Here is a 25,718-nt window from a genome sequence, read left to right on the forward strand (position 1 = left end):
TTTAGAAGGCATACAAAAAGAACAACATATATGTTCTTGTCTTACATAAGGATTGGGAATGACAGACAAAATACATTTAAAAAAAGTGCAGTTCCCCTTTAGGTTGAGGCACCACTGTAATATTAAAAATCTTTTTAAATGACTAGTAACAATATATATTTTTTGTTTTATATAACGATAGTACATCTAATTACCCACAGACTCAAAGTTCTCTGACTTAAATCTTTAGGAATAATTTTTCTGTTGGTTACAGGGGAACAAACACATCATGTGTGACTTCTTGCTTCCCGTTTATCAGTAAAAAGGACATTAAAAGTGTCAAGTTTGTTCAAGAAGTTACCATGGTAACTGACTCTGAATATAAGTATTGTATTTATGTCTTCTCAAATGCTTTGTAACTTTCTAAGTAGTGTAAACCTGGGATTGGGTTGGAGTTGCTCTACTTTCTTTTATCAGTCTAATGAACATTCTGTGATTTTTGTAAATAAATGCGTTTTTGTAGGTGTATATTCGTACGTCAGCAGCCAAAATGAGCTTTTGTAAACGGCAACCTGTTTTGAAAAGGTTTTTAATATCATTTATATACCAAATGTTACCAAAATTGTGTTGGATTGAGAATCGATTCTGAATGGAATCGTCACCCCAAGAATCCAATAAAAGTGCTCGATGGCGTTGTGGTTAGAGTGTCCGCCCTGAGATCGGTAGGTCGTGAGTTCAAACCCCGGCCGAGTCATACCAAAGACTATAAAAATGGGACCCATTACCTCCCTGCTTGGCACTCAGCATCAAGGGTTGGAATTGGGGGTTAAATCACCAAAATGATTCCCGGGCGCGGTCACCGCTGCTGTTCACTGCTCCCCTCACCTCCCAGGGGGTGAACAATGGGATGGGTCAAATGCAGAGGACAAATTTTACCACACCTAGTTTGTGTGTGACTATCATTGAGATTTTAACTTTAACTTTAATAAGTCTGTAACATGTACAATAGTGGTGCACAAAAAAATCAATACACATCCGAATTGCTACTTTTATTCATCCCGATTCTAAATTGATTCATAATTTCAAAAAGAAAAAATGGTTTAAAAAAAAAAGTAGTCCATCCATCCATCCATTTTCTACCGCTTAATCCCTTCGGGGTCGCTGGAGCCTATCAACTACAATCGGGCGGAAGGCAGGGTACACCCTGGACAAGTCGCCACCTCATCACAGGGCCAACACAGATAGTAGTATACTTTTTAAAAATGTTTTTAGTCAATGCAACCACAAGGAGCTTTACTATTGTGTAACCTATTTGGAAAAACTTTCATTGTAATTATACTAAATACATTGCAAAAATCAATTTAAAAGTAAGAATCGTGTTGGATGGTGCTTGTGCGGCATGGAAAACGAGCAGGAGTGTACAAAAAAACCCAGTTTATTATCTTTTAAAATGTTTGTACACTCGGTATGACAATGTGCTTATGCAATACTTACAGTTGAGTAGGGTGAACATTACTTTGTACATAGAAACATAATAACCCGAAACGATGAAATTCTCCCCCAATGTGCTGACATAAGCCAGTGAGGGGGTTTAGATGTGAGGGTCCAGCTGGTCACCCTCCTGCATACACATCTGGACATAATAATCATAATAACATATTTACACTGTAGAACCATGAAATGATAGTCATGTTACTAAGTTTTTATGTCCATTTAAATGCTCCCAGAACTATTTCATATAATGCAATATAGGCTGTCGTGATTTGTGAGAACTGACAGGAAAAAAAAGAAAGAAATAAAAAGGCTGTTTTGTGTGTAACTGTTGTGAACAACAACAATAATATTAATAATAGGCATTAAAAAACAAAGATAAGTTAAAATCACAATGCTACACTCTTCTTCAGCGTGAGTCCAGTTAGAAGAAGAAAGAGGGCGTGGCACGTCCAACATGGCGTTCCCAGTGGAAGAGATAAAAGGTGTTGATTGTGGCCAGAGTCAAAGCTGGGAAGACTTCTTGGAGTCTTCAGCTCGGACCTACGCTGATAAAAGCAGTCAAGTTCTGCTTTTTGATCCGTCGTCAACAGTGGAAAGCATCAACATGTTCTTCATGGAGTTTAAAAGTCAGGATAAAAGTCATCAGTCAGTGGGAATTCTCTTGGCGCCTCCCCTCCATCAATCATAAATAAAGCATGAGAAAATGCAAGCGCACGCTGTCAGTAGACGTCCGTGTCCTCCTTGGGCTTGTACACGGCGCCGAACCTCTGCATGTACTTCTTGATGTACTCCTTGGTCTTGTGCTTGACGTTCTCGTTACACTCAAGGTCTTCGGGGTTCTTGCAGGCCTTCAGCTCCTTGTTCATGACTCCGTGAGTGAGCTGGAGACACAGAAGAAGAAAAAAAGGTCAGCAGACAGCAGACGGCGCTAATTACACACGCGGTGACTTTTGGGCTTCATCCTTCAAGTCCGGCTGCTCTTCCCCCCAACCCTCAAGAATCTTAGTGTGCACTAACCGCATCCCGCAGGCGCACAAACTAAACAATGCTGGGGCACTGAATAAGGAAGGACAAGAGGTAGAAACGCGTGCATTTAGACGACTGCAACCTATCCCGCAGGGCATCTACAAATTGTTTGGAGCAGCGTTTTTAAATGAGACAAATGTCATGGCTCACCAGAAAACAAACATGATGCGTAAATGACAGCAGGACAGTCATTATGGAGCTTCTGCCACCTGGTGGAAGAACATGTAATTGTTCTGCTGTCGCAAGCATAGCTAGATTACCAAAAATGTATTAATCATAATTTTTTGACTCATCCATTCATTTTCTGTACCACTTATGCTCATCAGGGTCAAAGGTCAGCTGACTTAGGACCAGAGGCAGGTGCACACTGGACTGGTCGCCTGCCAAATAGCCTTTCAAAGAGCACAAATAGACAAAAGGCTTGCGCATTTTATATGCTATAAATTATATACATTTGTCCGACGATAGAGGCTTTAATAAGTTAAAGTTAAAGTACCAATGATTTTCTCACACACACACTAGGTGTGGCGAAATTATTCTCTGCATTTGACCCATCACCCTTAACCACCCCCTGGGAGGTGAGGGGAGCAATGAGCAGCAGCGGTGGCCGCGCCTGGGAATCATTTTTGGTGATTTAACCCCCAATTTCAACCCTTGATGCTGAGTGCCAAGCAGGGAGGTAATGGGTCCCATTTTTATAGTCTTTGGTATGACTCGGCCGGGGTTTAAACTCACGACCTACCAATCTCAGGGCGAACACTCAATATATTATCCAGCCATCTATTTTCTACCGCTTGTTCCTTTCGGGTATTATTTAAATATCACAGATATAACTCACAACCGACCGATCTCAGGGAGGACACTCTAACCCAGGGGTAGGGAACCTATGGCTCTCGAGCCAGATGTGGCTCTTTTGATGACTGCATCTGGCTCAGATAAATCTTTGCTGACATTGCTTAACATGATAAATAATGAATCATTCCGCTGGTAATCACAGTGTTAAAAATAACGTTCAAAATATAAAACATTCTCATGCATTTTAATCCATCCATCCGTTTTCTACCGCACCCGTTCAAGAAGTCGCATTAATGCCATCCATCCATCCATCTATCTTCTTCCGCTTATCCGAGGTCGGGTCGCGGGGGCAGCAGCCTAAGCAGGGAAGCCCAGACTTCCCTCTCCCCAGCCACTTCGTCCAACTCTTCCTGTGGGACCCCGAGGCGTTCCCAGGCCAGCCGGGAGACAGTCTTCCCAACGTGTCGTGGGTCTTCCCCGCGGCCTCCTACCGGTCGGACATGCCCGAAACACCTTCCTAGGGAGGCGTTCGGGTGGCATCCTGACCAGATGCCCGAACCACCTCATCTGGCTCCTCTCCATGTGGAGGAGCAGCGGCTTTACTTTGAGCTCCCCCCGGATGACAGATCTTTACATATAAATATCAATTATTTTAGGAGAGGACTGAATTGTAACTGTCTTGTTTGTTGTTCCTGCCTCTTTATCCAGATCCTCTCCAACATTGTTTGATTCTTCCCTAGTCCATGTGCCAAACCTCGACAAAGTTTGGTGGAAATCTGTTTATTTTTAGTGTAATCCTGATAATTCTATGTGCTCATATTTACTGTTGTACTGTGTCAGGAAAGCTGTGAAACAATAAAAAAGTGGTGGCCTGAGACCTTTTGTCTTATCATAAACGCTGTTTTACAAAAGTATTCCCTTAGTGTACGATTTAATATTTTGTCTAAAGGTTTGTCTCTCGAGCAATTGTATTTACAACAACTGTCACAATATTTGGTGCAACAACATTTTGGGGTATTCATTGTAACAAAAAAAAACAGAATCGGATGATATCGGCATGATATTGCATGTAAACTCTCCGATATAAGCTCCGATACAGGCGGTCCTGCTGAGTGTTTACTTGTGCAAAGTTGGACAGCCAGTTAACATTTAAATGTCCTCCAATAATCACTCAGGGATGGTCTTTTCATCTATTTCAGTCAAGTCAAGCTAAGCACACAAGCTAGACATTTGTAATATGACCCCATTTATACTGCACACCGAATCTCATTTTTACCCTTAAGTGACACAGATCAAATTTTTTTGCCAGTCTAAATGCTCCAAAGTGCTTCAAATCTGATATTTTGGCATCAGATTGAGGCCACATCAGGAAGTAGTCCAAATCTTCTTGGAATCTGATATTTTCACATGTGACTTCAGTCTAAACGCAATGCAACTTTTTGATCAGCTTTGGGTGAGCTACGTGTACGCATGATTCAACTTACTGTGTCATGACCTTAACTTCATTAATTATTGTGACCACTACATGTTGCCAAAACAAATCAACACTCCACTTCAAAAGTATAAACCTGTCATAAGATTAGTGTTTTTCATACCCACCATTGTTCTTAGTAATGTCACTTGCTTAAGCCCTTTCCAACATTCCACGTAAGGCTGGGCGATGGAACAATATCATTATTCACGCAGTGTATTTCAATTAAAAAAAAAGTGTCCGATAAAATGCTTTTTTTAAGTTTGGATGCGCCATCTTGTTGTCTCACGGTTGATTCTTTGCAAGGAGTGAGAAGAGAAAGTAAAAATGAGTGCTGCACGGAGCAAAAACATCGGTCGCTAAAACAGGAAAAGTCACTTCGACAGAGTGGCAAATTCCTCCTTCCCCCAAAAAAGGACCGTAGTCAGATTACGGTGGTCTGTAAAGCCTTTCAGCTTGATAACTAAGGGGAATATAATCAGAGGAAGGTTACATTTCAAATTAAACGTTTACATTTAATACATTTTTCTCCAAGTGCTTATTTTTGATAGGTCATAAAAAATATCAATAACTATCAATGTCGAACGGTATACAAAGCTTATATCGTGATACAGTTTTCACCCATATGGCCCAGCCCTAAGTCCCCACTACAAAATACAAGTATGTACTATGATTCTTGCTGGTATTGTACCGGATTAATATCGGTATCGACAATAGTCAAGGCTTCAATATCGGTTGTAAAAAAGTTGTACCGGAACAACTCTTAGTAAAGTTCACCCAATTGATTTTAAATATCCGTTTGTCACCTTGACTTATGATGCCAAATGATAATAATCAAGTGAAGGGGCAATTGTTTAATATCATGAATCTACAGTTACATGGGTATATTACATACGTTTGGCAGTAATAGGCAGCCCTCTAAGAGCAGGTGTAAACAAGATTAAAAAAAAGAGTTTGATACCCCTGATTTAAATGCCCCATCTGTATACAAACAATCAGTCTTTTTCATTATGTATGAGGACGAAGTTAAGTTTTCTCCGCTAAATATGTCATGACTTTTGCAGCATGCCATGCACACGCATGTGTTCAGAGCAAATCATTTTAACAACATACGTAGTTGGCTAAAGACATTAACTTATCACATATCACTTTGGCCTACATTCCTGCCTATTCAGGATTTTGTACATTCCAATGGCGCAATTTGTTGTTTGTCTAACACAATAGAAGTGAGTCAGTAGGACTGTAGGGGCATCAAGGAGCAAGATATGCAATAAAAAGACATTCCTTACTGCTCTTCATCATTTTCAATTATTCGGAGTGTGTTGTTTCTACATGCACATGCTTACTATTACCTTTGTAGGGATTTTAGGCAGTGAAGACAATGTTGTTGTGGAATATTACCTTTCTTGCAAGGTGCTTGAAGTCTTCTGTGTTGCAGATGCGGCCAAGTTTACAGTCCGGCTTGCGGTAGGGATTCAAACATTGCACTATAAACTGGGACATCTGTGCAACACAAATATGTTAGAATATCAGTTTCAACAAGGATGCAGAAGAACTTTCATGGCAGGAGGCAAGCTCACATCTTTGCGGAATGTCTCTTTACTCTTTTTAGCCAATTCACTGGAAGTATCTGCTTCAGCTGTTTTGGTTGAGAACTGCAAAAAAAACCCACAAAAATAGATTTTTAACACATTGTTATTCCATCAAAGTTGGTCAAAAACCTAAAAATAAGTACTAAAAACAAAAACTTTCCAAAACAAGTAATTGAATGGTGGTACGTCACTGATTCATGAGGTTAAAGTAACTCACAATAAATGCAGGCAAACACTTTGCTATTGGACATAATGATCACTTTACATGTTTCTTCTATATCAATGACAAAGTATTGCTTGTACTTACAGCTGAAAAAATACCAGTTTTTACCTCAATGTGATGTTCGTGAATGAGTCGAGTCTTTTAAACATCTTTTTTAGGTGAACAATGACAGCCAATTCCCAGATTATTGTATTCATGTAAAATGTGAATCAGTTCTCATCGTTCACTTTAAACTGCTGTAGGTAAAGCATCTGTACGTACGTGTGCACAACACAGAAAACATTTAGTATAGCTGTATGTAGAATTAGAAGTATGGCATGGATTAAATAAATAATTCTAACAATGTACTGAGTAGGTCGGTTCAAGACATAAGCATATGGTGTTTACAAAGTATAACAAAGTGCCTGATGTTATCAGGTCATTGTCAAGGAACGGGGGTAGGATAAAATAAGATGTACATTTTTGGCATATTTACCTAATTAAAGGCAAATTGTGATTATTTTATTGTGCTTGTAAATTTCTAATATCATCCATAGAAAATTGATTGATTACCCGTTTCAGGAAACCAACAACATTGCTGTTATTTTTAACACAGATTACCACAGAGAGGGTTAAAAATCAGCACCGCAAAGAGCATCTATATTTACAAATCTTGACAGAGCACAAGGTCAGAGCGGGCATCAAGCAGCACCTGCCCGCTAGCTCCTTGACACAAAGCACGGATATCCTGCCAGGATGTCACGACATGAGAAGACAAGAAGGCAACAGCTGAGTGCACAAGAGTGTGGTGATTAAAAAAATAACGTGCTTGGACGGTGAAGTATAGGGCTTATAATTGGAAGAGCATGTGTCACAACAATGTGGAAGGAAAGCTGTGTGACCTTGTTGCTCTTCTTTGTGTAAACTTGGATTGCTCTGTCTCACTTTTATTCCCTAGGTTTGGTAAAGGTTTACAAAGTGCAGCCTGTGTTACATTGTACTAATAAAATAAGCAGCAACAATTGAAAAAAAATAGCAAAACAACATAATGTGGCAATAAAAAGATGTTGATACTAATACATTTGTCTTTAAATATATCTATAATGTTTAGTTAGCCCTTTAAAAAAACATTCTCGCATCATAGCCAATTGTGCAAATCATATGACGGCGTCGTATTGACTCCGCCTCAGCCACACCCCAAATAGATTGCCAATCTATGAGAACCACTGCACGAGAATTATAAACATAGAAGTCACCATTGATCACAAACCTATCACAACTAGTGGAACTCTACCTTTGTTCTACATGTAATCTCTGAATCCACAATGGTATTGATTTAAACTTTTATTAGTAGATTGCACAGTACAGTACATATTCCGTACAATTGACCACTAAATGGTAACACCCGAATAAGTTTTTCAACTTGCTTAAGTCGCGGTCCACGTTAATCAATTAATGGTATTACATTACATTATGTTTTTATGGTTATTTGCAGCATACAATTGGGCATTGTGGCGGAAAGAAGACTTGAAGTTGACATACTTGTGTTGAAGCTGCGTGTTTGGTCACTGCTTTATGGTAACGTTGAAGAACAAATAATGTAGTTTTACATAACATTTATTCTTTATTTAAATATTACGCACAACAATAGAAATACTTTTTTTGACTAAACATAAGTTGTAATACAATGGCAGTTGGTGTGGAGTCAGTTCACAGCCAACACGCTGAACTGAATCCGCACCAACACCAAAGTGGAAATGGGCCTACGTGATGTCTAGAGACAAAAAGAGACACTGTGAAAGCAAAAAAAACCTAATAAATGACTGCTGGGTTCTCCAGATGCTTTCCATTTTCCTCAGAAATGAAGAAGGGAAAACAAATGAGGCTGTTGAAAAGAAGATGAGCAGATCATGTATTTATTTTAGAAGCTGCAGGCCAAGGGACAGTCAACCAAGTGGTAGAGATAGTCTTTGAGGGAAAAATATGCAAGGACAAGCTCATTACAGTGGAGATGGTGTTGTGATGACGTTTGTTCTCCCCCATAAAACACAGCTGAAAGTAATCATGAGTGCACCATCTTAAACAACCTCAAAGAGCAAACACTATAATCATGCTTTGCATCCAACCTCAAACTTTCTGGGAATGAAAAGAAAACGTAAGGAGGAAGCAAACACCAGATTTATGGACAACAAGCCAAGTGCACAATTCCCACATTTGTTTTTTTTTAAAGCCTACCTTAGAGGGGTTCTCGTCATAAGTGGGAGTGCCCAGGTCCATCTCGGAATCATGGTCCAGAGTAGTTGTGTCACTACTTCCGTCCCAGTTGGGAGGGTCCCACTGGGTTTGCCTTAAATAAATTGAAAAAAAAAAGACAACAATGAAGAAACAAAATAATGAGAACTAGAAATACTGCACATAAAGGGGTACTTTTACAACCACATCGCACCTTGTCGAAATATGATAATAGTAGATCTTTCCTTCAGGGTCCCGAGCCACTTTCCAGTTGGGAGGTAGAACGATAGTTTTGGGTTTCGGTGGGGAAGGAGGCGGCAGATCTATCACATTGTTGGGTACGATCATTTCCTGGAGAACATGGGGGGTGAAAAAAAAGAGTGCAGCAGTACCTGTAATTACTGTTTGAACATGGAAACTGAATATATACGTAACAACTGTGGTTTCAAGTCTTCTGTGACTGCACGCCGCTCTTAAGAGTTAGTTACAAAGTTAGATGTACACTACCCCCTTGTGACCAAACAAAACAGTATGTTGATGCTAACCATTTGTTTGTTACAGTCCTTTGGAAAATTATAAGACTTATAAACCACACACGTTAGACAAAAAAATCATATTGGTTTAAAGACATTATATTAATAAAAAAGAATATTGTTATCTTTTTATTTCTATTATTTTGGTTATATTATGTATTTAGTTTCCAACCCAATAATAAACACTCACGAATAAGACAACCCTGAATATATATTACAAAAGGACAATAGTAATTACGCAGCTAATACCAATGATAATAATAATAATAATAATAGTATCCATTTTTGAAAATGTTTTCTTCAGACAAAATCCACGACACAAATAGATCAAATCAATCTATTTATAGAATCATTATTTTCCAAAATTAATTAAATTTTTAAAAAACCCGGCATATTTCTTAAATGCTTAGAGTAGCGTTTGAAATCAAACCATAGATGCATGACAGAGATATTTATAGAACAATCTTGCCTTCATCCAAACTTGCTTTGAACGATCCATTAAGGATTTGGAACTTTTTGCCTTACTTGGTCAGTGGATAGCTCCACATATGATAAAGGTTTGCCTGAAGGGTTTCGCGCAAGTTCGCCATTTTTATTCAGTTTTAGTCCAAAGTTGCAGTCAATAAATTCCTTAATTTTCTCTATCCTCTTGTTGTGGGGAAGACTAGCTCATTCATGCACATGCATCCCTTGCTGTTGCCAATTCTAATAAAAAGTAGCATACGGTTCAAACTCATATCTGTCTGTAGACTCTATATGAAAGTGCTAAAAACGACAACATGGCTGATGGGGTGGAAAGGCAGTCAAAGTGGAAGCACGTAAATAAGACCGCCCACAGAAGAGACGGTTAGAGAGCGGCTTGAAGATAGTCTGTAAAACATAAACAATGCAAAATTTTGTAAAAAGCATCAGCATTACATATAATTTAAAGCAGGGGTTCTTAACCTTTTTGGCCTCAAGGCCCAACTTTTATTTTACTCAGGATTTTAATGATATTAAATAATTATATCTAACTTACTTACAGTTTACAACCTTTTCAAATGATATAAAAAAGCATATGTCAATCACAAAGATTATTATTTATTTAAAACATAAACCTTAGGCCAGACTGATTAGAAAAATAAGTACTAACTAAATATTTTGCATAAAAATGGACTGATAAATAACTGACTAAAAATTAATGTATATTCATTCATCTTGTTTTAAAATAAATGAACTACATTAATAATGAATATGCTTCTTGACTAAACTGTAAATAAAATTTAAGTGCAAATAAAAATACAGCTTTACAACTTTAATCAAAATTTTGCATTTAAGAAACTTCTTTATGACTTTAGCTTCAGACTTCTCGTTTGTTTGAGATTGTCATTACTGCCACAAATTGTATTACAACCGAATGCAGCTGAGATAGGCTCCAGCGACCCCCCGCGACCGCGAAAGGGACAAGCGGTAGAAAATGGATGGATAGAACTGAGACAGATATTTTTGGCAGCCCTCTCTGGGGCGCTCGTGGCCAAACAAGGACAGAGTCGTGTATAAAGATTATAGCCAACTATGTTTCAGGCAATCTCCTCAATGATTGGTCAAAAGGCACTCACATGACTACAGCGCTTCATGACTGCTACTAATTTTGAGCTGTTGCTATGTTTGCGGTGCTGCCTCGTTAGTTTTTCGCCATGTAAAAATGCCCTGTTGTGCAGCATTGGGCTGCTCCACCTGTGAGGATTGTGAAAAGCTTTTACATCGCTTTCCCAACAACCCGGAAAGAAGACAAATATGGGAACTGAAGGTTCACGAACAACACTAGAGAACCACCGATTACAGTGTCTTGTGCCAGGTAAACACACAACAGAACATCCGCGTTTTGTTCAGGAGAGAGAGAACACACAGAAGCTAATACAAATAACAGAAGATATTAATACATTTAAGAGATGGTTTGACAAAAACAGACTGTCTAAATCTCAGCAAAACTAAAATAATGACATTTGGTAGCAGCACAAGAGAAAGTCAAACACAATTACAAATAGACGGACAATGAATGAGGAAAAATAATATATATAATAATAACTTAGGGTATAATATTAGTTAAGAAAATCCATCCTATCCATTTTCTGCCGCTTGTCCCTTACGGGCTCGTGGGGGGCATGGAGCCTATCCCAGCTGCACACGGGCGGAAGGCGGGGTACACTCTGGACAAGTCGCCACCTCATCGCAGGGCCGACACAGATAGACAGACAACATTCACATTCACACACTCGGGCCAATTTAGTGTTGCCAATCAACCTATCCCCAGGTGCATGTCTTCTCATAAAAATGTACAACCTAAAGTGGCAAAAAATTCATAAATATTTTAAAAAAGCAAGATATGTTCTGGACCAAAAATCACTCCATACTCTCTACTGCCCGACAGTGTTACCATATCTGAGTTATTGTGCAGAAACACGGGGAAATAACAAAAGTACACTCATTTACTTATTAGCATGTTACAAAAAAGAAAGATCAGTTAGAATACATAATGAGTGATACGCACAGTGATTACAAATACATTAGAGGCAGCTACCACAGCTGACATACTTTACAAAAGTCACAATTTCCGAACAATGAGCCCAAGCCAGATGGTTAAGAAACACTGATTAAGACCACAATGAAGCATTTTAAATGTAGAAAAAAATCCTAAAAAAAAATCTTTAAAAAGTGGAACTGCAATTTTTGGGGGGGATTTTGCCTATCATTCACAATCCTTCTGTAAAACAAGAACACACGTTTTTCTTTTTCTTATGCTTTCTAATTCGTAAAATACGGCAAGTAGAAGGTGGCTAATGTACCGTATTTTTCGGACTATAAGTCGCAGTTTTTTTCATAGTTTGTGCGACTTATATATGTTTTTTTCCTTCTTTATTATGCATTTTCGGCAGGTGCGACTTATACTCCGAAAAATACGGTAAGTATTTTATTGTGCCCGTAAAGCCCGGAAAAAAAACTTCCATAAAACCGCCAAAAATACTCCATTTACATTTCGTGACCAGAATATTAACCAAGTATTAGACATTTTATTATAAGCACTAACGCAGACAAACAATTTTTATTGGCGCCGTGATCACAGAGAGGTACCTAGCTTATGCAACTACAGTGCTTACCTACTGAGTCGTTGAGCTGCTGCATCGCCTCTGAGTTGGTAAAAGTTATTTGTAGATGATTAATTATACCTCTTACTTGTATAGTAAAAGGATGTGGCCATAAACCGAGATAGACCCGGAGATAGTGAGAAGGACACGAAAAAAATGCTTGTTAGTGGCCAACTTTTTTTTTTTTTTTTACCTCCGGGTGAATGGTGATTAATTCTTCATCTAAAAGAGAAGATATAAACATCCAATCAGTTGGCATCTAAGTGAGAGCAGACATTGTACAGTAAGTGACCGGTTTATTATGTTCATAGTTTGTATATCTTGTTCAGCCCTTAACAATACTGCTGCAGGATTCTTTGTTTCACTAAAACTGGATCTGTTTAGCACACAGCGTCTAAAACTTGTAGCTCATCCTCTGTATATTCAGGCTCAAAAATATAAGGTTCTGGGTCATAATTTGTCCTACAGTAGTCTTTGATGGATGTCCTGAAGTCTGTCAAGATTAGTGTTTATTGTTGAAGGAAAAAGCAAACATAATACATCTGTGAAATTAATACGCCGCTGTACGCTTAAAATGACCAAAATACGTCAATATTACATGTTATTATGAATGTACCTGTTACTACATTGCATATATACTTACAGCTTGTATAAAAAACATTGATTAAGGTTTTGTGATATTTTTTAAAGCGCTTTATAGGCAGAATAAAGCAAATATCATTGGCCCCATGGTTAGCAGACTTTTGCTAGCGTTTGTGAGTTAGAATTAGGGATGTCCCGATCCAGGTTTTTGCACTTCCGATCCGATACCGATACTGGCCGATACTGGCGTATCCGAGCATGTATTAAAGTTTAAAGTTATTTAGCCTACTTAGTTGTCAGATTCATGTTGAAAAGGGTTTTAGTACTCTTGATAACAACTAGCCAGCTGAATTAGGTGAGTTTGAATAATACACAATGGTTGGTAACAAGAAACTGACCTGTTTATTCAAGGATAAACACAAAATAGACAAAATTATACATGACAAACAGAAATGGCATTGAACTAGGGCTGGGCGATACGGCCTTTTTTTAATATCGCGATATTTTAAGTCCATATCGCAATACACGATATATATCTGGATATTTTGCCTTAGCCATGAATGAACACTTGATGCATATAATCACAGCAGTATGATGATTCTATGTGTCTGCATTAAAACATTCTTCATACTGCATTAATATATGCTACTTTTAAACTTTCATGCAGAGGGAAATCACAACTAAATAAATCACTATTTTTTTCATACGGTGTTGATCTGGAAATGTTTGCCTCGGCATTTGGATGATCTGGGCGTGTGGCACCGAATGGAGATGTTGACGTGCAGAGTTTCAAACACTCTTCATTCTCTAGCAGGGGACTTTTCAAATGATGCTACATATTAGCAGCAATGCTACTTTTTATAGCAACGCTTTTGCTCCACACTTGACAAATTACGCTTGTCTGTTCGACATATTCCCACTTGAAGCCAAACTACCGCCAGACAATGGACCCCCTGCTGTTTTTTGGGGGAATTAATTAATTATTCCTTTATTCGTATTACCACTCGCACGGCTGCGCTAGCATCACAGCTAACGTTAGCCATGCTGCTACCTCTCTGCTCGGAGACGGCGTATACGTATGTGACGTATGACGTAACAGTATGTGACGTGTGTAAGAAGGTGCGCTTGCTGTCTGTGAGAAGGAGACACAGGAAAGAGCGAGAAGAGCCTGTCGTGTAATGCCAGCAGCTAAAAGCAACTGCGTGAGAACTTATACTCCAATATCACCATTTAGTCATTTTCTATATCGCACAGAGACAGCTGACATTTTTACCGGTAACTTTTAATTCACATGGCCGTTTTAATGGTTAGGACACAGACCTGTGGATGTGTTGAAGGTGTGCTGGAAAATGCGGAATGGAAATAAGGGAGCAGCAGAAAAGTGGAATGTATTATTTAAATCGGTGCGTTGGAAAACACAGACCGGAATTTTTTTCAAAAACTGGATCTGGATCGGCATTTTCCCATGCCTTGCCGATACGCATTGTTTGGCAAATATCGGCGGCCGATCTGATCCAAATATCGGATCGGGACATCCCTAGTTAGAATGCATAAAAAACAAAAAATATACATGAGCTTGTCTTAAACAAGTATTGTGAATGATAGGCTAAATTCCAAACGAAAGTTAGTTCCCCTTTAAGACGAGACAAAATAATGTTAATGTGTTACCTGCTGGACAGTTTGGGAAGTAACAATTGTGGTGACTGTGCCTCCCTGCTGCACAACCACGCCTTGCTGATGACCAGGATACACAGTCTGTCCATGCAGATAGCTAGCTGCGGGCTCAGAATACGCCTACAAAAACCAGATGAAATAAAGATCAGGTAAACCATATATAGCATTGAATAAACTGCATAGTGAGTGGTGGCCCACCTGTATGACTGGAGTGTTGGTCTGAGGATAAGCAGTGGGGATGCTGTAGATGGTTTGGCACGGCTGGCCTTGGTAATAAATGGCTGTTGGCGTGGGAGGCGGTGCTGGAGCTGCAGCGTACTGCTGTGTCGGTTGTGTCTGCACGGTGACAGCCTGCTGGGTGGCTGGATCCCACAGAGTAGTGTAGTTCTGCTGGCCCTGCACCTGTGGGGCCGCTGGGGGAGGTACGGAGAGGACGGACACGCCAGTGTCCTGGGCACCGACAGCGGGCTGGGCGTACTGCTGGGTGTCAGCAGGGGTGATGTTGCCAGTGGCGATGTGCTGAGAGATAGTCGACGCAGGGGCTGCCTGTGAAGTGGATGATGGTGACGTGAGTCCAAGAAGAGGAGTCTGTTCATAAGTTAGTGTAGGATCGGCGGCAGGGGTGGGTAGTAGTACTTTGCCTGCATTTGGGTTGGTGGGATCCACAAAGGTCTGAATGGGATATCCAGGTGGGTAGGTGATGAAGCCAGAACTGGAAGCGTAGGCCAAGGCAGGGTCATAGGCCATCGTTTGGAGCTGCTGCTGCTGATGCTGCTGCTGCTGCTGTTGTTGCTGCTCAAGCTGCTGTTGCTGAAGCTGCTGCTGCTGCTGAAGCTGTTGTTGTTGCTTCTGGGCTTCACGTTGAGCAACCTCCTGCTCAAACAGCTTCCTGCGTTCCTCTGTAGAAAGCTTGTTGCGCTCCTTGACGCCAATGCCCCTTGGTGTCTTTGGCGGGTCAAACCTGAATTCAAGGAAACAATACATTTTGACATCATTGGAGGCCATGTTAGATGCTCCTGAAATAGCAAATTCTTACCGTTCCTCAGTTCGCCGACTGCTCCTCTCATAAGAAGAAGGCGGGGATGTCGACCGTCTCCTTCGTCTCTCAGAGCTACGCGGAGTTTTGTCTCGGTCACGGTCCCTGTCTCTGTCTCGGTCTCTTTCTCTGTCCCGGTCTCTATCTCTGTCCCGGTCTCTTTCTCTGTCCCGGTCTCTGTCTCTCTCCCTGTCCCAGTCTCTGTCATAATCTCGGTCCCTATCCCGTTCCTTTTCACGATCCTTTTCACGGCTACCAGAGGTGTTCCGTGATGTCAAAGTTGTATCACGATCTCGACTGCGATCTGAGTTAATTGACACAAGGTGGTTTTGGTACAATCCCCACTGAAATTACAGGAGCTATGAAAAAGCAGTGAAACTGACTTACCATTAGCTTCCACCTGACTCTTCTTTGGTATTCTGTACACCTCCTGTAAGACAAGCACAAATTGGACCTCTGACCAGAAAACAGTTCTGCATTATGCATAATTGACTTTTTATTGTAAAAAAGTTGCATACTTTCAGGTCTTCACAACGTCATTGTACCATCTTTCATCTGCTCCTAGTTTGATGAGCCCGACCCTAGTAAACGCCCACCACTTTACTGAGGACAGCCTTTTATTTAAAAAAGAAGGCTTTGCGGCACATCTTGATATAAAGCCTGGAGTCAGCTACAGACGTGGGAGTTGTTAAAAGTTAAAGTTAAAGTACCAATGATTGTCACACACACACTAGGTGTAGTGTTGCTAACAGAACCCATTGTCACGTTGTATCAGCTATTAAATTGGACAGATACAGTTACAGTGTATAGTTAAACCTTTGTTGGTCCCACTTTTGATATGAATCTTTTTAAACTAAAACTTTCATCAAAACGATGTCCCCATTTTTGTATACTGTGTTATCGTACCGCCAAACACTGTGCGTAACAAACTGGTCTGTTTGTGCATCTATCATTCCGATGAATCGAGAATCCCACGCATTCGTGACTCTGTCTCTCTGCTTTTTTAAATGGCGTACGAGGACTGAGTGCTGATTATGTATGTGGGTGTGGGCAGAATGGGGCAGCTTTGCCGGTACCAGTGTAAATATAAAAACATGGCTAAAGGGAACAATATTGGCTTCTGTCAGAGACAGGTGTGTACAAACAGTTCATTAGCCTTTTGGGGACGCCGTGGACTGGTTGGTAGAGCAGCCGTGCCAGCAACTTGTGGGTTCCTGGTTCGATCCCAAGCTTCCACCATCGCAGTCACATCTGTTGCGTCCTTGAGCAAGACACTTCACCCTTGCTCCTGATGGGTCGTGGTTAAGGCCTTGCATGGCAACTCCCGCCATCAGTTTGTGAATGTGTGTGTGAATGGGTGAATGTGTAAATAGTTTCAAAGCGCTTTGAGTACCTTGAAGGTAGAAAAATGCTATACAAGTATAACCCATTTACCATAAACGGGGAACAGCACTTTATTTTATTTTATTTTGACTATATTCACAATCCTTATTAGAGACAAGAACACACTTTTTGCATTCTAACTTGTAAATAAACGAAAATAAGTCAGCATACAATAAAGCCAAGGCAGTGCCTTTAAGGTTTATTGGCACTCTGTACTTCTCCCTACGTCCGTGTACACAGCGGCGTTTAAAAAACTCATACATTTTACTTTTTGAAACCGATACCGATAATTTCCGATATTAAATTTTAAAGCATTTATCGGCCGATAATATCGGCAGTCCGATATTATCAGACATCTGTAGTGATAATGTTATTATCAGCGCTAACACAGACAAACTATTTATGGCGACGCCGTAATCACTAGCTTGTCTGCCTTTGTTTACATCATCGCGTGGTAAAGTGCTTCGTTTCCTTTATTGGTGAAAGTTTGTCGATCATAAATCATGCCTCTCACCTGGATAGTACCGGTAGAAGAATGAGGATGTAATGCAACAAGTTGGCACACTTTGACAGCCAATTAAATACCAGAAATGGTGAGAACGACATGAAAACTCTTGGTTCCACACCCCTTTTCTTTGCAAGGATTATGAGTCATTTTTCACCTAAAACAGGATTATGACAAGATGCTATCACTTGGCATTCTAATGACAGTAGACATTGTACAGTAAGTGATATTATGTTATGTTTAATGGCTCTTATAGTCTACAGTGAGTAATAAGCAATGATGAAGAAAACAAAGCGATCGTTTTTTAAATTAATGCACCGCGTATGCTTAAAAAGATCAAAACACGTAAATATTAATAGTTATTATAAATGTGCCCGTTACTACATTACATATATACATAAAGCATGTATATACAACCTTAATGGAAGCATTTGTGGATGTTGTTTAAGGGCTTTTATAGGCATCATAAAACGACTCCCATAGGTTCCATTGTAAGCAGACTTTAAATCGCATTTATTTAATAGTCAGAATTCATAAAAAAACAACAAAAAAAAACATCCGTCTTCATGTCTTTAATAATGATTGTGAACGATAGGCAAAATTCCAAAAAAGTGAGGTTCCCCTTTAAGTGTTTTATAAGCAGAATAGAGCGACTCCCAGAGGCTCCATTGTAAGGAGACTTTTGCTCGCATTTATTTACAAAACACAAAACCAGTGAAGTTGGCACATTGTGTAATTCGTAAATAAAAACAGAATACAATGAATTGCAAATCCTTTTAAACTTATATTCAATTGAATAGACTGCAAAGACAAGATATTTAATGTTTGAACTGAGAAACAATTTTTTTTGCTAATAATCATTAACTTAGAATTTAATGGCAGCAACACATTGCAAAAGTTGGCACAGAGGAATATTTACCAATGTGTTACATGGCCTTTCCTTTCAACAACACTCAGTAAACGTTTTTAATTTTTGAAGCTTTTCAGGTGGAATTTTTTCCCATTCTTGCTTGATGTACAGCTTAAATTGTTCAACAGTCCGGGGTCTCCGTTGTGGTATTTTAGGCATCATATTGCGCCACACTGTTTTACTATGTAGCCACGCTGTTGTAACACGTGGCTTGGCATTGTCTTGCTGAAATAAGCAGGGGCATCCATCATAACATTGCTTGGATGGCAACATCCATCCATCCATTTTCTACCGCTTATTCCCTTTGGGGTTGCGGGGGGCGCTGGAGCCTATCTTGGATGGCAACATATGTTGCTCCAAAACCTGTATGTACCTTTCAGCATTAATGGTGCCTTCACAGATGTGTAAGTTACCTATGCCTTGGGCACTAATACACCCCCATACCATCACAGATGCTGGCTTTTCAACATTGCGTCTACAACAATCCGGATGTTTCTTTCCTCTTTAGTCCGGAGGACACAACTTCCACAGTTTCCAAAAACAATTTGAAATGTGGACTCGTCAGACCACAGAACACTTTTCCACTTTGCATCAGTCCATCTTAGATGAGCTCTGGCCCAGTGAAACCGGTGGCGTTTCTGGGTGTTGTTGATAAATGGCTTTGGCTTTTCATAGTAGAGTTTTAACTTGCACTTACAGCATACTTGCCAACCCTCCCGATTTTCCCGGGAGACTCCCGAATTTCAGTGCCTCTCCCGAAAATCTCCCGGGCCAACCATTCTCCTGAATTTCTCCCGATTGCCGCCCGGACAACAATATTGGGGGCGTGTCTTAAAGACACTGTCATTAGCGTCCTCTACAACCTGTCGTCACGTTCGCTTTTTCTACATTCAAACAGTCACATAATATATGCGATGTTTACACACCCATGAGTGACTGCAAGGCATACTTGATCAACAGTCATACAGGTCACACTGAGGGTGGCCGTATAAACAACTTTAACACTGTTACAAATATGCGCCACACTGTGAACCCACACCAAACAAGAATGACAAACACATTTCGGGAGAACATCCGCACCGTAACACAACATAAACACAACAGAACAAATATCCAGAATCCCTTGCAGCACTAACTCTTCCGGGACGCTACAATATACAGCCCCTGCTACCACCAAACCCCGCCCCCCAACCCTCCCACCCCCCCATCTCCCGAATTCAGAGGTCTCAAGGTTGGCAAGTATGACTTACAGATGTAGCGACGAACAGTAGTTACTGACAGTGGTTTTCTGAAGTGTTCCTGAGCCCATGTGGTGATATCCTTTACACACTGATGTCGCGTTTTGATGCAGTACCGCCTGAGGGATCGAAGGTCCGTTATATCATCGCTTACGTGCAGTGATTTCTCCAGATTCTCTGAACCTTTTGATGATATTACAGACCCTAGATGGTGAAATCCCTAAATTCCTTGCAAAATCTTGTTGAGAAATGTTGTTCTTAAACTGTTCGACAATTTGCTCACACATTTGTTTAAAGAGGTGACCCTCGCCCCATCCTTGTTTGTGAATTATTTAATGGAAGCTGTTTTTATACTCAATCATGGCACCCACCTGTTCCCAATTAGCCTGTTCACCTGTGGGATGTTCCAAATAAGTGTTTGATGAGCATTCCTCAACTTTCTCAGTCTTTTTTGCCACGTGTGCCAGCTTTTTTGAAACATGTTGCAGGTATCAAAGTCCAAATCAGCTAATATTTGCACAAAATTGCAAAGTTTTCCAGTTCGAACGTTAAGTATCTTGTCTTTGCAGTCTATTCAATTGAATATAGGTTGAAAAGAATTTGCAAATCATTGTATTCTGTTTTTATTTACGATTTACACAACGTGCCAACTTCACTGGTTTTGGGTTTTGTACTAAGAGTGCATAAAAAAAAGAAAAACATATGTGTGCTTGTTTTACATAATGATAGGAACATTTTAAAAAAGTGCAGTTCCACTTTAAAGCTACAGACACACAAAATATTCAGTTCTTCTTCGGGTTTACTGAAAGCACTTTTAGACTTTTAGTGTGAATTCAAGCATTAAGGCTACTTTGGCCAACACGTCCAGTACACTATTAGGGGACATTTGAGATGTATTTAAAATTATGGAAAAATACTATATGACATTGGCCCTTTTTATTTTGAACTCACCTTGAGATCCTTCCAGCTGTCCAGTAGCCTGGCAGCCATGCTACTAATGTCCAAAGCGTTGACTTGAGGCTCCTGACTCCTCTCACTCTCCACATCTGAAACAGCTTCCTCTTCATCCTGAGAAGGCGTTCCTATCACTGGCGGATCTAGAGGGGCTGTTGTGACCTCCGCAGGTATACTGACCTCGGGGGTGTCAGAGCTTGGGGGAGCAATGATGGCTGATTCATCTGCTTGAATATCAGGGCCTGGAATAGCTTTGTCAGCCGTCAATGCTTTTGCCTCTCCAACCACCTCCTCTGCAATCACCTCCTCTGCAGGCTGCTCAATTGGAGTGTCAGTAACATCCATTTCAACCGTCTGGATATCTGGTTCCTGCAGAGTGTCACCCAGAGGCTGGTCGTTTACCACATTAGTGCTTTCTGCGGCTGTTTTACTAGTCTGCTGCTCTACGCTAAGTTTGTCAGATTCCTCAAGTTCCTTCTTTAGTTCATCAATGGTTTCCACTTTTACTTCAGCGTCCTGCTCCAACGCCAACTCTGTAGGGTTTTTAATATCTTCACTGTGAGGCTGGTCTTGACTAGCTGAAGCCATTTCTGTCTCTTCCTGTTTTTCCTTTTTAACATCTTTTACCTCGTCTTCCTGTGTTTCGTTTACCAGATTAGCTGGTTCACTTGCAGTATCTACCTTTAATTGTTTATCGCTAACTGCGCCTTGTGTGGATTCATCTTCTTCCTCATCATCGTCCTCCTCTTCCTCCTCCTTGCCGTCAGACGCTTTGCTGGCATCAGAGAGGGCGCTGTCCAGACTGTTCTCGCTGATAATTTTGGGGCGTTGGTACACAGCCGGTTTTGAGGCATCCCCATCCGATTCTGGTCCCACTTTGGTTGAGGAACCGTCAGGGGTGTTGAGGGGCGTCTGAGCCCGAGAGGTGTTCTCGCTGGAGTAGCCGTCCATCTCAGTGGGCTGAAGGAGTGCTTTCGTCTGAGCCCATCGTTGAATGAAGGTCAGGATCCTGCTCTCTTCCAACATGTTCTTAGTGGAGATGGGTAACACAGCCAAGGCCTTCAGGATCTAAAAAGCCGTAACGATTCAATTATTATTATTCTTAATAACAACATCACAATTTAAATTAATTCATGCTGATCACCTGTGATTGCAATTTGATGTTGTTAGCATTGTTTCCTTTGGCTTCAGAAATTTCCACCATGAAGATCCAGAGCAAAGACAAGCCGTGATGATCCAAGAACTGCTTTAAGCATGAAGGATTCTGAGTATCCTGCATGACACAGTGATTGGGCACAATAAATCTCACCAAAGATGCAAACAGTGGATAGGCATAATAATACACGTGTTAATGCTTAAGAACATGGTCTCAAAGCAATTTAAACAGGGGTGCCATTTTCGTCCCCAAAGCTTGTGTTTTTGCTTTTTTTCTGTTTATTAGCCCTAGGCATAATCTAAGCATAAAATAAATTTATTTTTGAGCCAATTGGATAGACTAATGTGCATTGTTACATGTAACACTAATCTGAGAGGGCTTTCGATCCCCAGATACCTTAGCATGCATTAAACTATATTGATTGGTTTTAGTATGTTAAATCCCAAATTCCTATCATTCAATTTTTCTGGATGTAGAAGTTTGGACATTCCTGAGCAAAGGTTAAATGGAGTGCACTACTTGGCTGACACCAGTAGAGGCGCTGTTGATTCAGTCTCAACAGATTTGTGTATAAAGAGAGTTTGGCCAACTCAGTTTCCGGCAATCTCCTCAATGACTGGTCAAAAGGCACTCACATGACTACGGGGCGCCTTGACTATTACCAACTTTGAGCTGATCCTATGTGTTTGCATTGCCTCCTCGTTAAGTTTTCCGACTTGTAAAAATGCTCTGTTGTGCAGCATGCGGCTGCTCCACCCGCGAGAACTGTGGAAAGATTTTACATCGCTTTTCCCACAACCCGGAAAGAAGACAACTAAGTGAAGTAAGGAAGTGAAGGTTAAAAAATAACACTGGAGGACCAAAGATTACAGCCACCGATTAGACCATTGTGTGCCAGGTAAATGTTTGTGTTTTGTTCGGAAGAGAACACACAGAAGCTAGTACGAATAATAACAGAAGAAATTAACAAATTTAAAAGATTGACAAAAACAGACTCTTTGAATCTCAGTAAAACTAAAATAATACAATTCGGTAGCAGCAGAAGAAAATGTCAAACACATATACAAATGAACAAACATTGTAAGAGTAAAATAAACCACATTTTGGGTGTAATAATAGATGAAAAACTGAACTAAAAAATATCATAAAAACATACAACATAAAGTAGCAATAAATACATCCATAACGAATAAAGCAAAATATGTCCTGGATCAAAAATCACTCCATATTTTCTACTGCTCGCCAGTGTTACCATATATCAGTTACTGTGAAAAATATGGGAATATAACTACAAAAGTACACATATTCACTTAGCATGTTAAAAAAAAGTAAGATCAGTTAGAATAACACATAATGAGTTATACATACAGTGATTACAAATACATTGGAGGCCGCCACCACAGTTGACATACTTCACACACAAGTCATAATTTCTCCGTGACTTTTGGTTCAAAGCTAATGAAGATTTTGACAAAATAAAGGAAATTAGTTATTTATTTGGTCGTTTTGTGTATTTTTTTTTTTACCTTATTGAGCCTCGGGTGCACGTTAAGAGTGCTTGCTGGTCATGAAACACTGGAGGAATGTAGCAGTCGATTGCATCAAATAGGGCCGCAAAATTCTACTTTCATGAAACAAAAGCATGTTTTATTGTAAGTTGATGAGCTAAATATGTTTACAACTATATTTAGATGTATTATTTTGATTTATTTAGTCAGAAAAATAAAACGACAGCAATTGCATGCATACGAGCACAGCTGCACACGTCCTTGGTAGCAGTCATGGCGCCTGTTGTTTAGTGGGCCGCAAAATTCTACTTTCATGAAACAAAAGCATGTTTTATTGTAAGTTGATGAGCTAAATATGTTTAGAACTATATTTGGACGTATTATTTTGATTTATTTAGTCAGAAAAATAAAACGACAGCAATTGCATGCATCCGAGCACAGCTGCACACGTCCTTGGTAGCAGTCATGGCGCCTGTTGTTTAGTTGGCCATACACGACTCTTTGTCTCAAGGTTATTGTCCAATGTTTTGTGCAATGACAACTCCTCAAGTCAGCATTATGCTGCGCAATATGACACACATATTGGAACAGGAGTTAAGAACATTGAGACATGACAATGATTTGAAATTAGAAATGACAATGAAAAACAAAAAAAACCTGTAACGCAATCAATGTTGATTTTGTTACATACTTGTATGAGCTTGAGACAGGTGAGTTTCTGCTCCATGGTTTCTACACGGACCATAAGTCTGCACAGGGACACCACTTGCTTCTCATCATAGAGCCCTTCACCATTCTCTAGTAAGGCCTCCAATTCCTCATCAACCTGAAGAACAACATGTGCACTGTATGTTTTAGGAAATTCAGAATAGATAACAGTGTCCAATTTCGTTAAACATTTAAGTTAAAAAAACCCCACCACATCAGACTTGCTACAGGAAAAAATGAGAACTGACCGTGGTGAGCGCACTCTTTCGACTACGGTCTTTCTTCATCTTCCCTCCAGCTGCTCGGACGCTGACTCTGTTCTCCCCTCCCAGGAAGCCTCTGCAGCTGGGGGCTCCACAGAAGCACTTCTGGGCTTCTTTCCTAAAGGCAAGGTAAATTACAACTCAATCATCAGTTAATATATAATTGTCATGCAGTTAAAGTTTCATTAATGAATCAAATACCCATATCTCTGAAACTGGTAGTCAAATGTCAGCTCGGTTCCCACAGCGACTGCCTTTGTGGTGAAAAAGCCAACTCGAAGTTGGCCATTGACCGTCCACTGAAATAATATGATAATCCGTGTGTGAACATGCTTACATTGAATGATGAGCAAATAATAAATCGAACTGCTTATTTTTGCTGATGTACCTTTTGCGTCTCGCAGTTGGGCTCGCAACTGTGGTTCATAAACCGAGAGCAATTACCCTTTAGTGTTGCATCGATGATCTGGAGAGACAACGCAAAGTCAAACATTTCTGCCAGCACTTAATTATCAAAGTAATCAATTTGACTCACCTCATTATTCTTTAAAGCCATAAAATAGTAGTGGATGTTTTTGTTGCGTGCATATTCTTTCACTCTTGCTTTGAACTCTTTGTGGTCCAACACTTCCCCACAATATTCTAGCACAAAAGTGTTTCTGGGGCAGAATTGGGACACGATTATTTAAATCTAACCGTGACATAGTCCAGAAAAGCAGATGACACTGCACACTTACGAAGACAAGTCTTTAGCTGCACGGAGACCCCAGCCCTTGTCTTCTGTGAGGATGACATCAAAATCAGCATGCTGCTTCATTTGAAAGCGTCGATTCGAGCAGTAAGACCCGTTTAAGCACCGTGAGGAGCTTCGGAAAAACAGAAAAAAACAAAACATGGGTTTAAAGCATACTTTGGGCAAGGCACAGCATCTTGAGAATTTTTATTTTTTTAATTGTTCAAACCTGCTAGGCTAACTTTAGTTATGTCAAAGGTTAATTTAATAGATTAGAATTTAGAATGTATTTAGTTCCCGCTTTATGAATAAAGTGAGAAATATGCTGCAGAAAATTTTTAGGGAGCACGGGAGGCCTCAACTGCATTATATTCTCAGAATGTCAGTTCACTGTGCCACACTTTGAAAACCTGACAAAGAAAATTCAAAGAACTGAACTATCAATTTATATAATCAATTTACCATTCGATCATCAGCAGCCGATTTAAACAGTCGTCCCCACAAGCCAACATTCCCCTTGAACGCTCCTCTTTGGGCAGCATCGGGCACTCGCACTGCATCCTCTTGATATCTCTGTGAGATTTGCTCTTCTTTCTGCAAAAATTTCAAAACTTTAAAC

At 40.1% G+C, this 25,718-nt stretch overlaps 1 protein-coding gene across 2 annotated transcripts in view; it reads right to left on the minus strand.

Annotated features, from left to right (window-relative positions):
- Positions 1-1,396: 1,396 nt before the first annotated feature.
- setd2 (SET domain containing 2, histone lysine methyltransferase) overlaps positions 1,397-25,718 on the minus strand; it is a 38,026-nt gene continuing 13,704 nt past the window's right edge. The window contains exons 5-23 of one of the 2 annotated variants that reach the window (XM_061954396.2): positions 25,562-25,693; positions 25,104-25,232; positions 24,902-25,025; positions 24,755-24,832; positions 24,568-24,665; positions 24,352-24,484; positions 24,087-24,221; positions 21,876-22,004; positions 20,729-21,799; positions 16,129-16,171; positions 15,742-16,045; positions 15,342-15,666; positions 14,904-15,251; positions 14,700-14,825; positions 9,006-9,142; positions 8,795-8,906; positions 6,346-6,420; positions 6,167-6,268; positions 1,397-2,354 (exon numbers count right to left, since the gene is read on the minus strand). In XM_061954396.2, the coding sequence (XP_061810380.1) occupies positions 2,193-2,354; positions 6,167-6,268; positions 6,346-6,420; positions 8,795-8,906; positions 9,006-9,142; positions 14,700-14,825; positions 14,904-15,251; positions 15,342-15,666; positions 15,742-16,045; positions 16,129-16,171; positions 20,729-21,799; positions 21,876-22,004; positions 24,087-24,221; positions 24,352-24,484; positions 24,568-24,665; positions 24,755-24,832; positions 24,902-25,025; positions 25,104-25,232; positions 25,562-25,693 (3,763 nt within the window). In that variant the 3' untranslated portion in view covers positions 1,397-2,192. Of the gene's footprint in view, positions 2,355-6,166; positions 6,269-6,345; positions 6,421-8,794; positions 8,907-9,005; positions 9,143-14,699; positions 14,826-14,903; positions 15,667-15,741; positions 16,046-16,128; positions 16,172-20,728; positions 21,800-21,875; positions 22,005-24,086; positions 24,222-24,351; positions 24,485-24,567; positions 24,666-24,754; positions 24,833-24,901; positions 25,026-25,103; positions 25,233-25,561; positions 25,694-25,718 lie in introns of both variants that reach the window. The other variant, XM_061954390.2, reaches the window with a different exon arrangement.

The sequence above is a fragment of the Nerophis lumbriciformis genome, linkage group LG04 (assembly GCF_033978685.3).
Source record: "Nerophis lumbriciformis linkage group LG04, RoL_Nlum_v2.1, whole genome shotgun sequence".
In the NCBI taxonomy this organism is placed as follows: Eukaryota; Metazoa; Chordata; class Actinopteri; order Syngnathiformes; family Syngnathidae; genus Nerophis; species Nerophis lumbriciformis.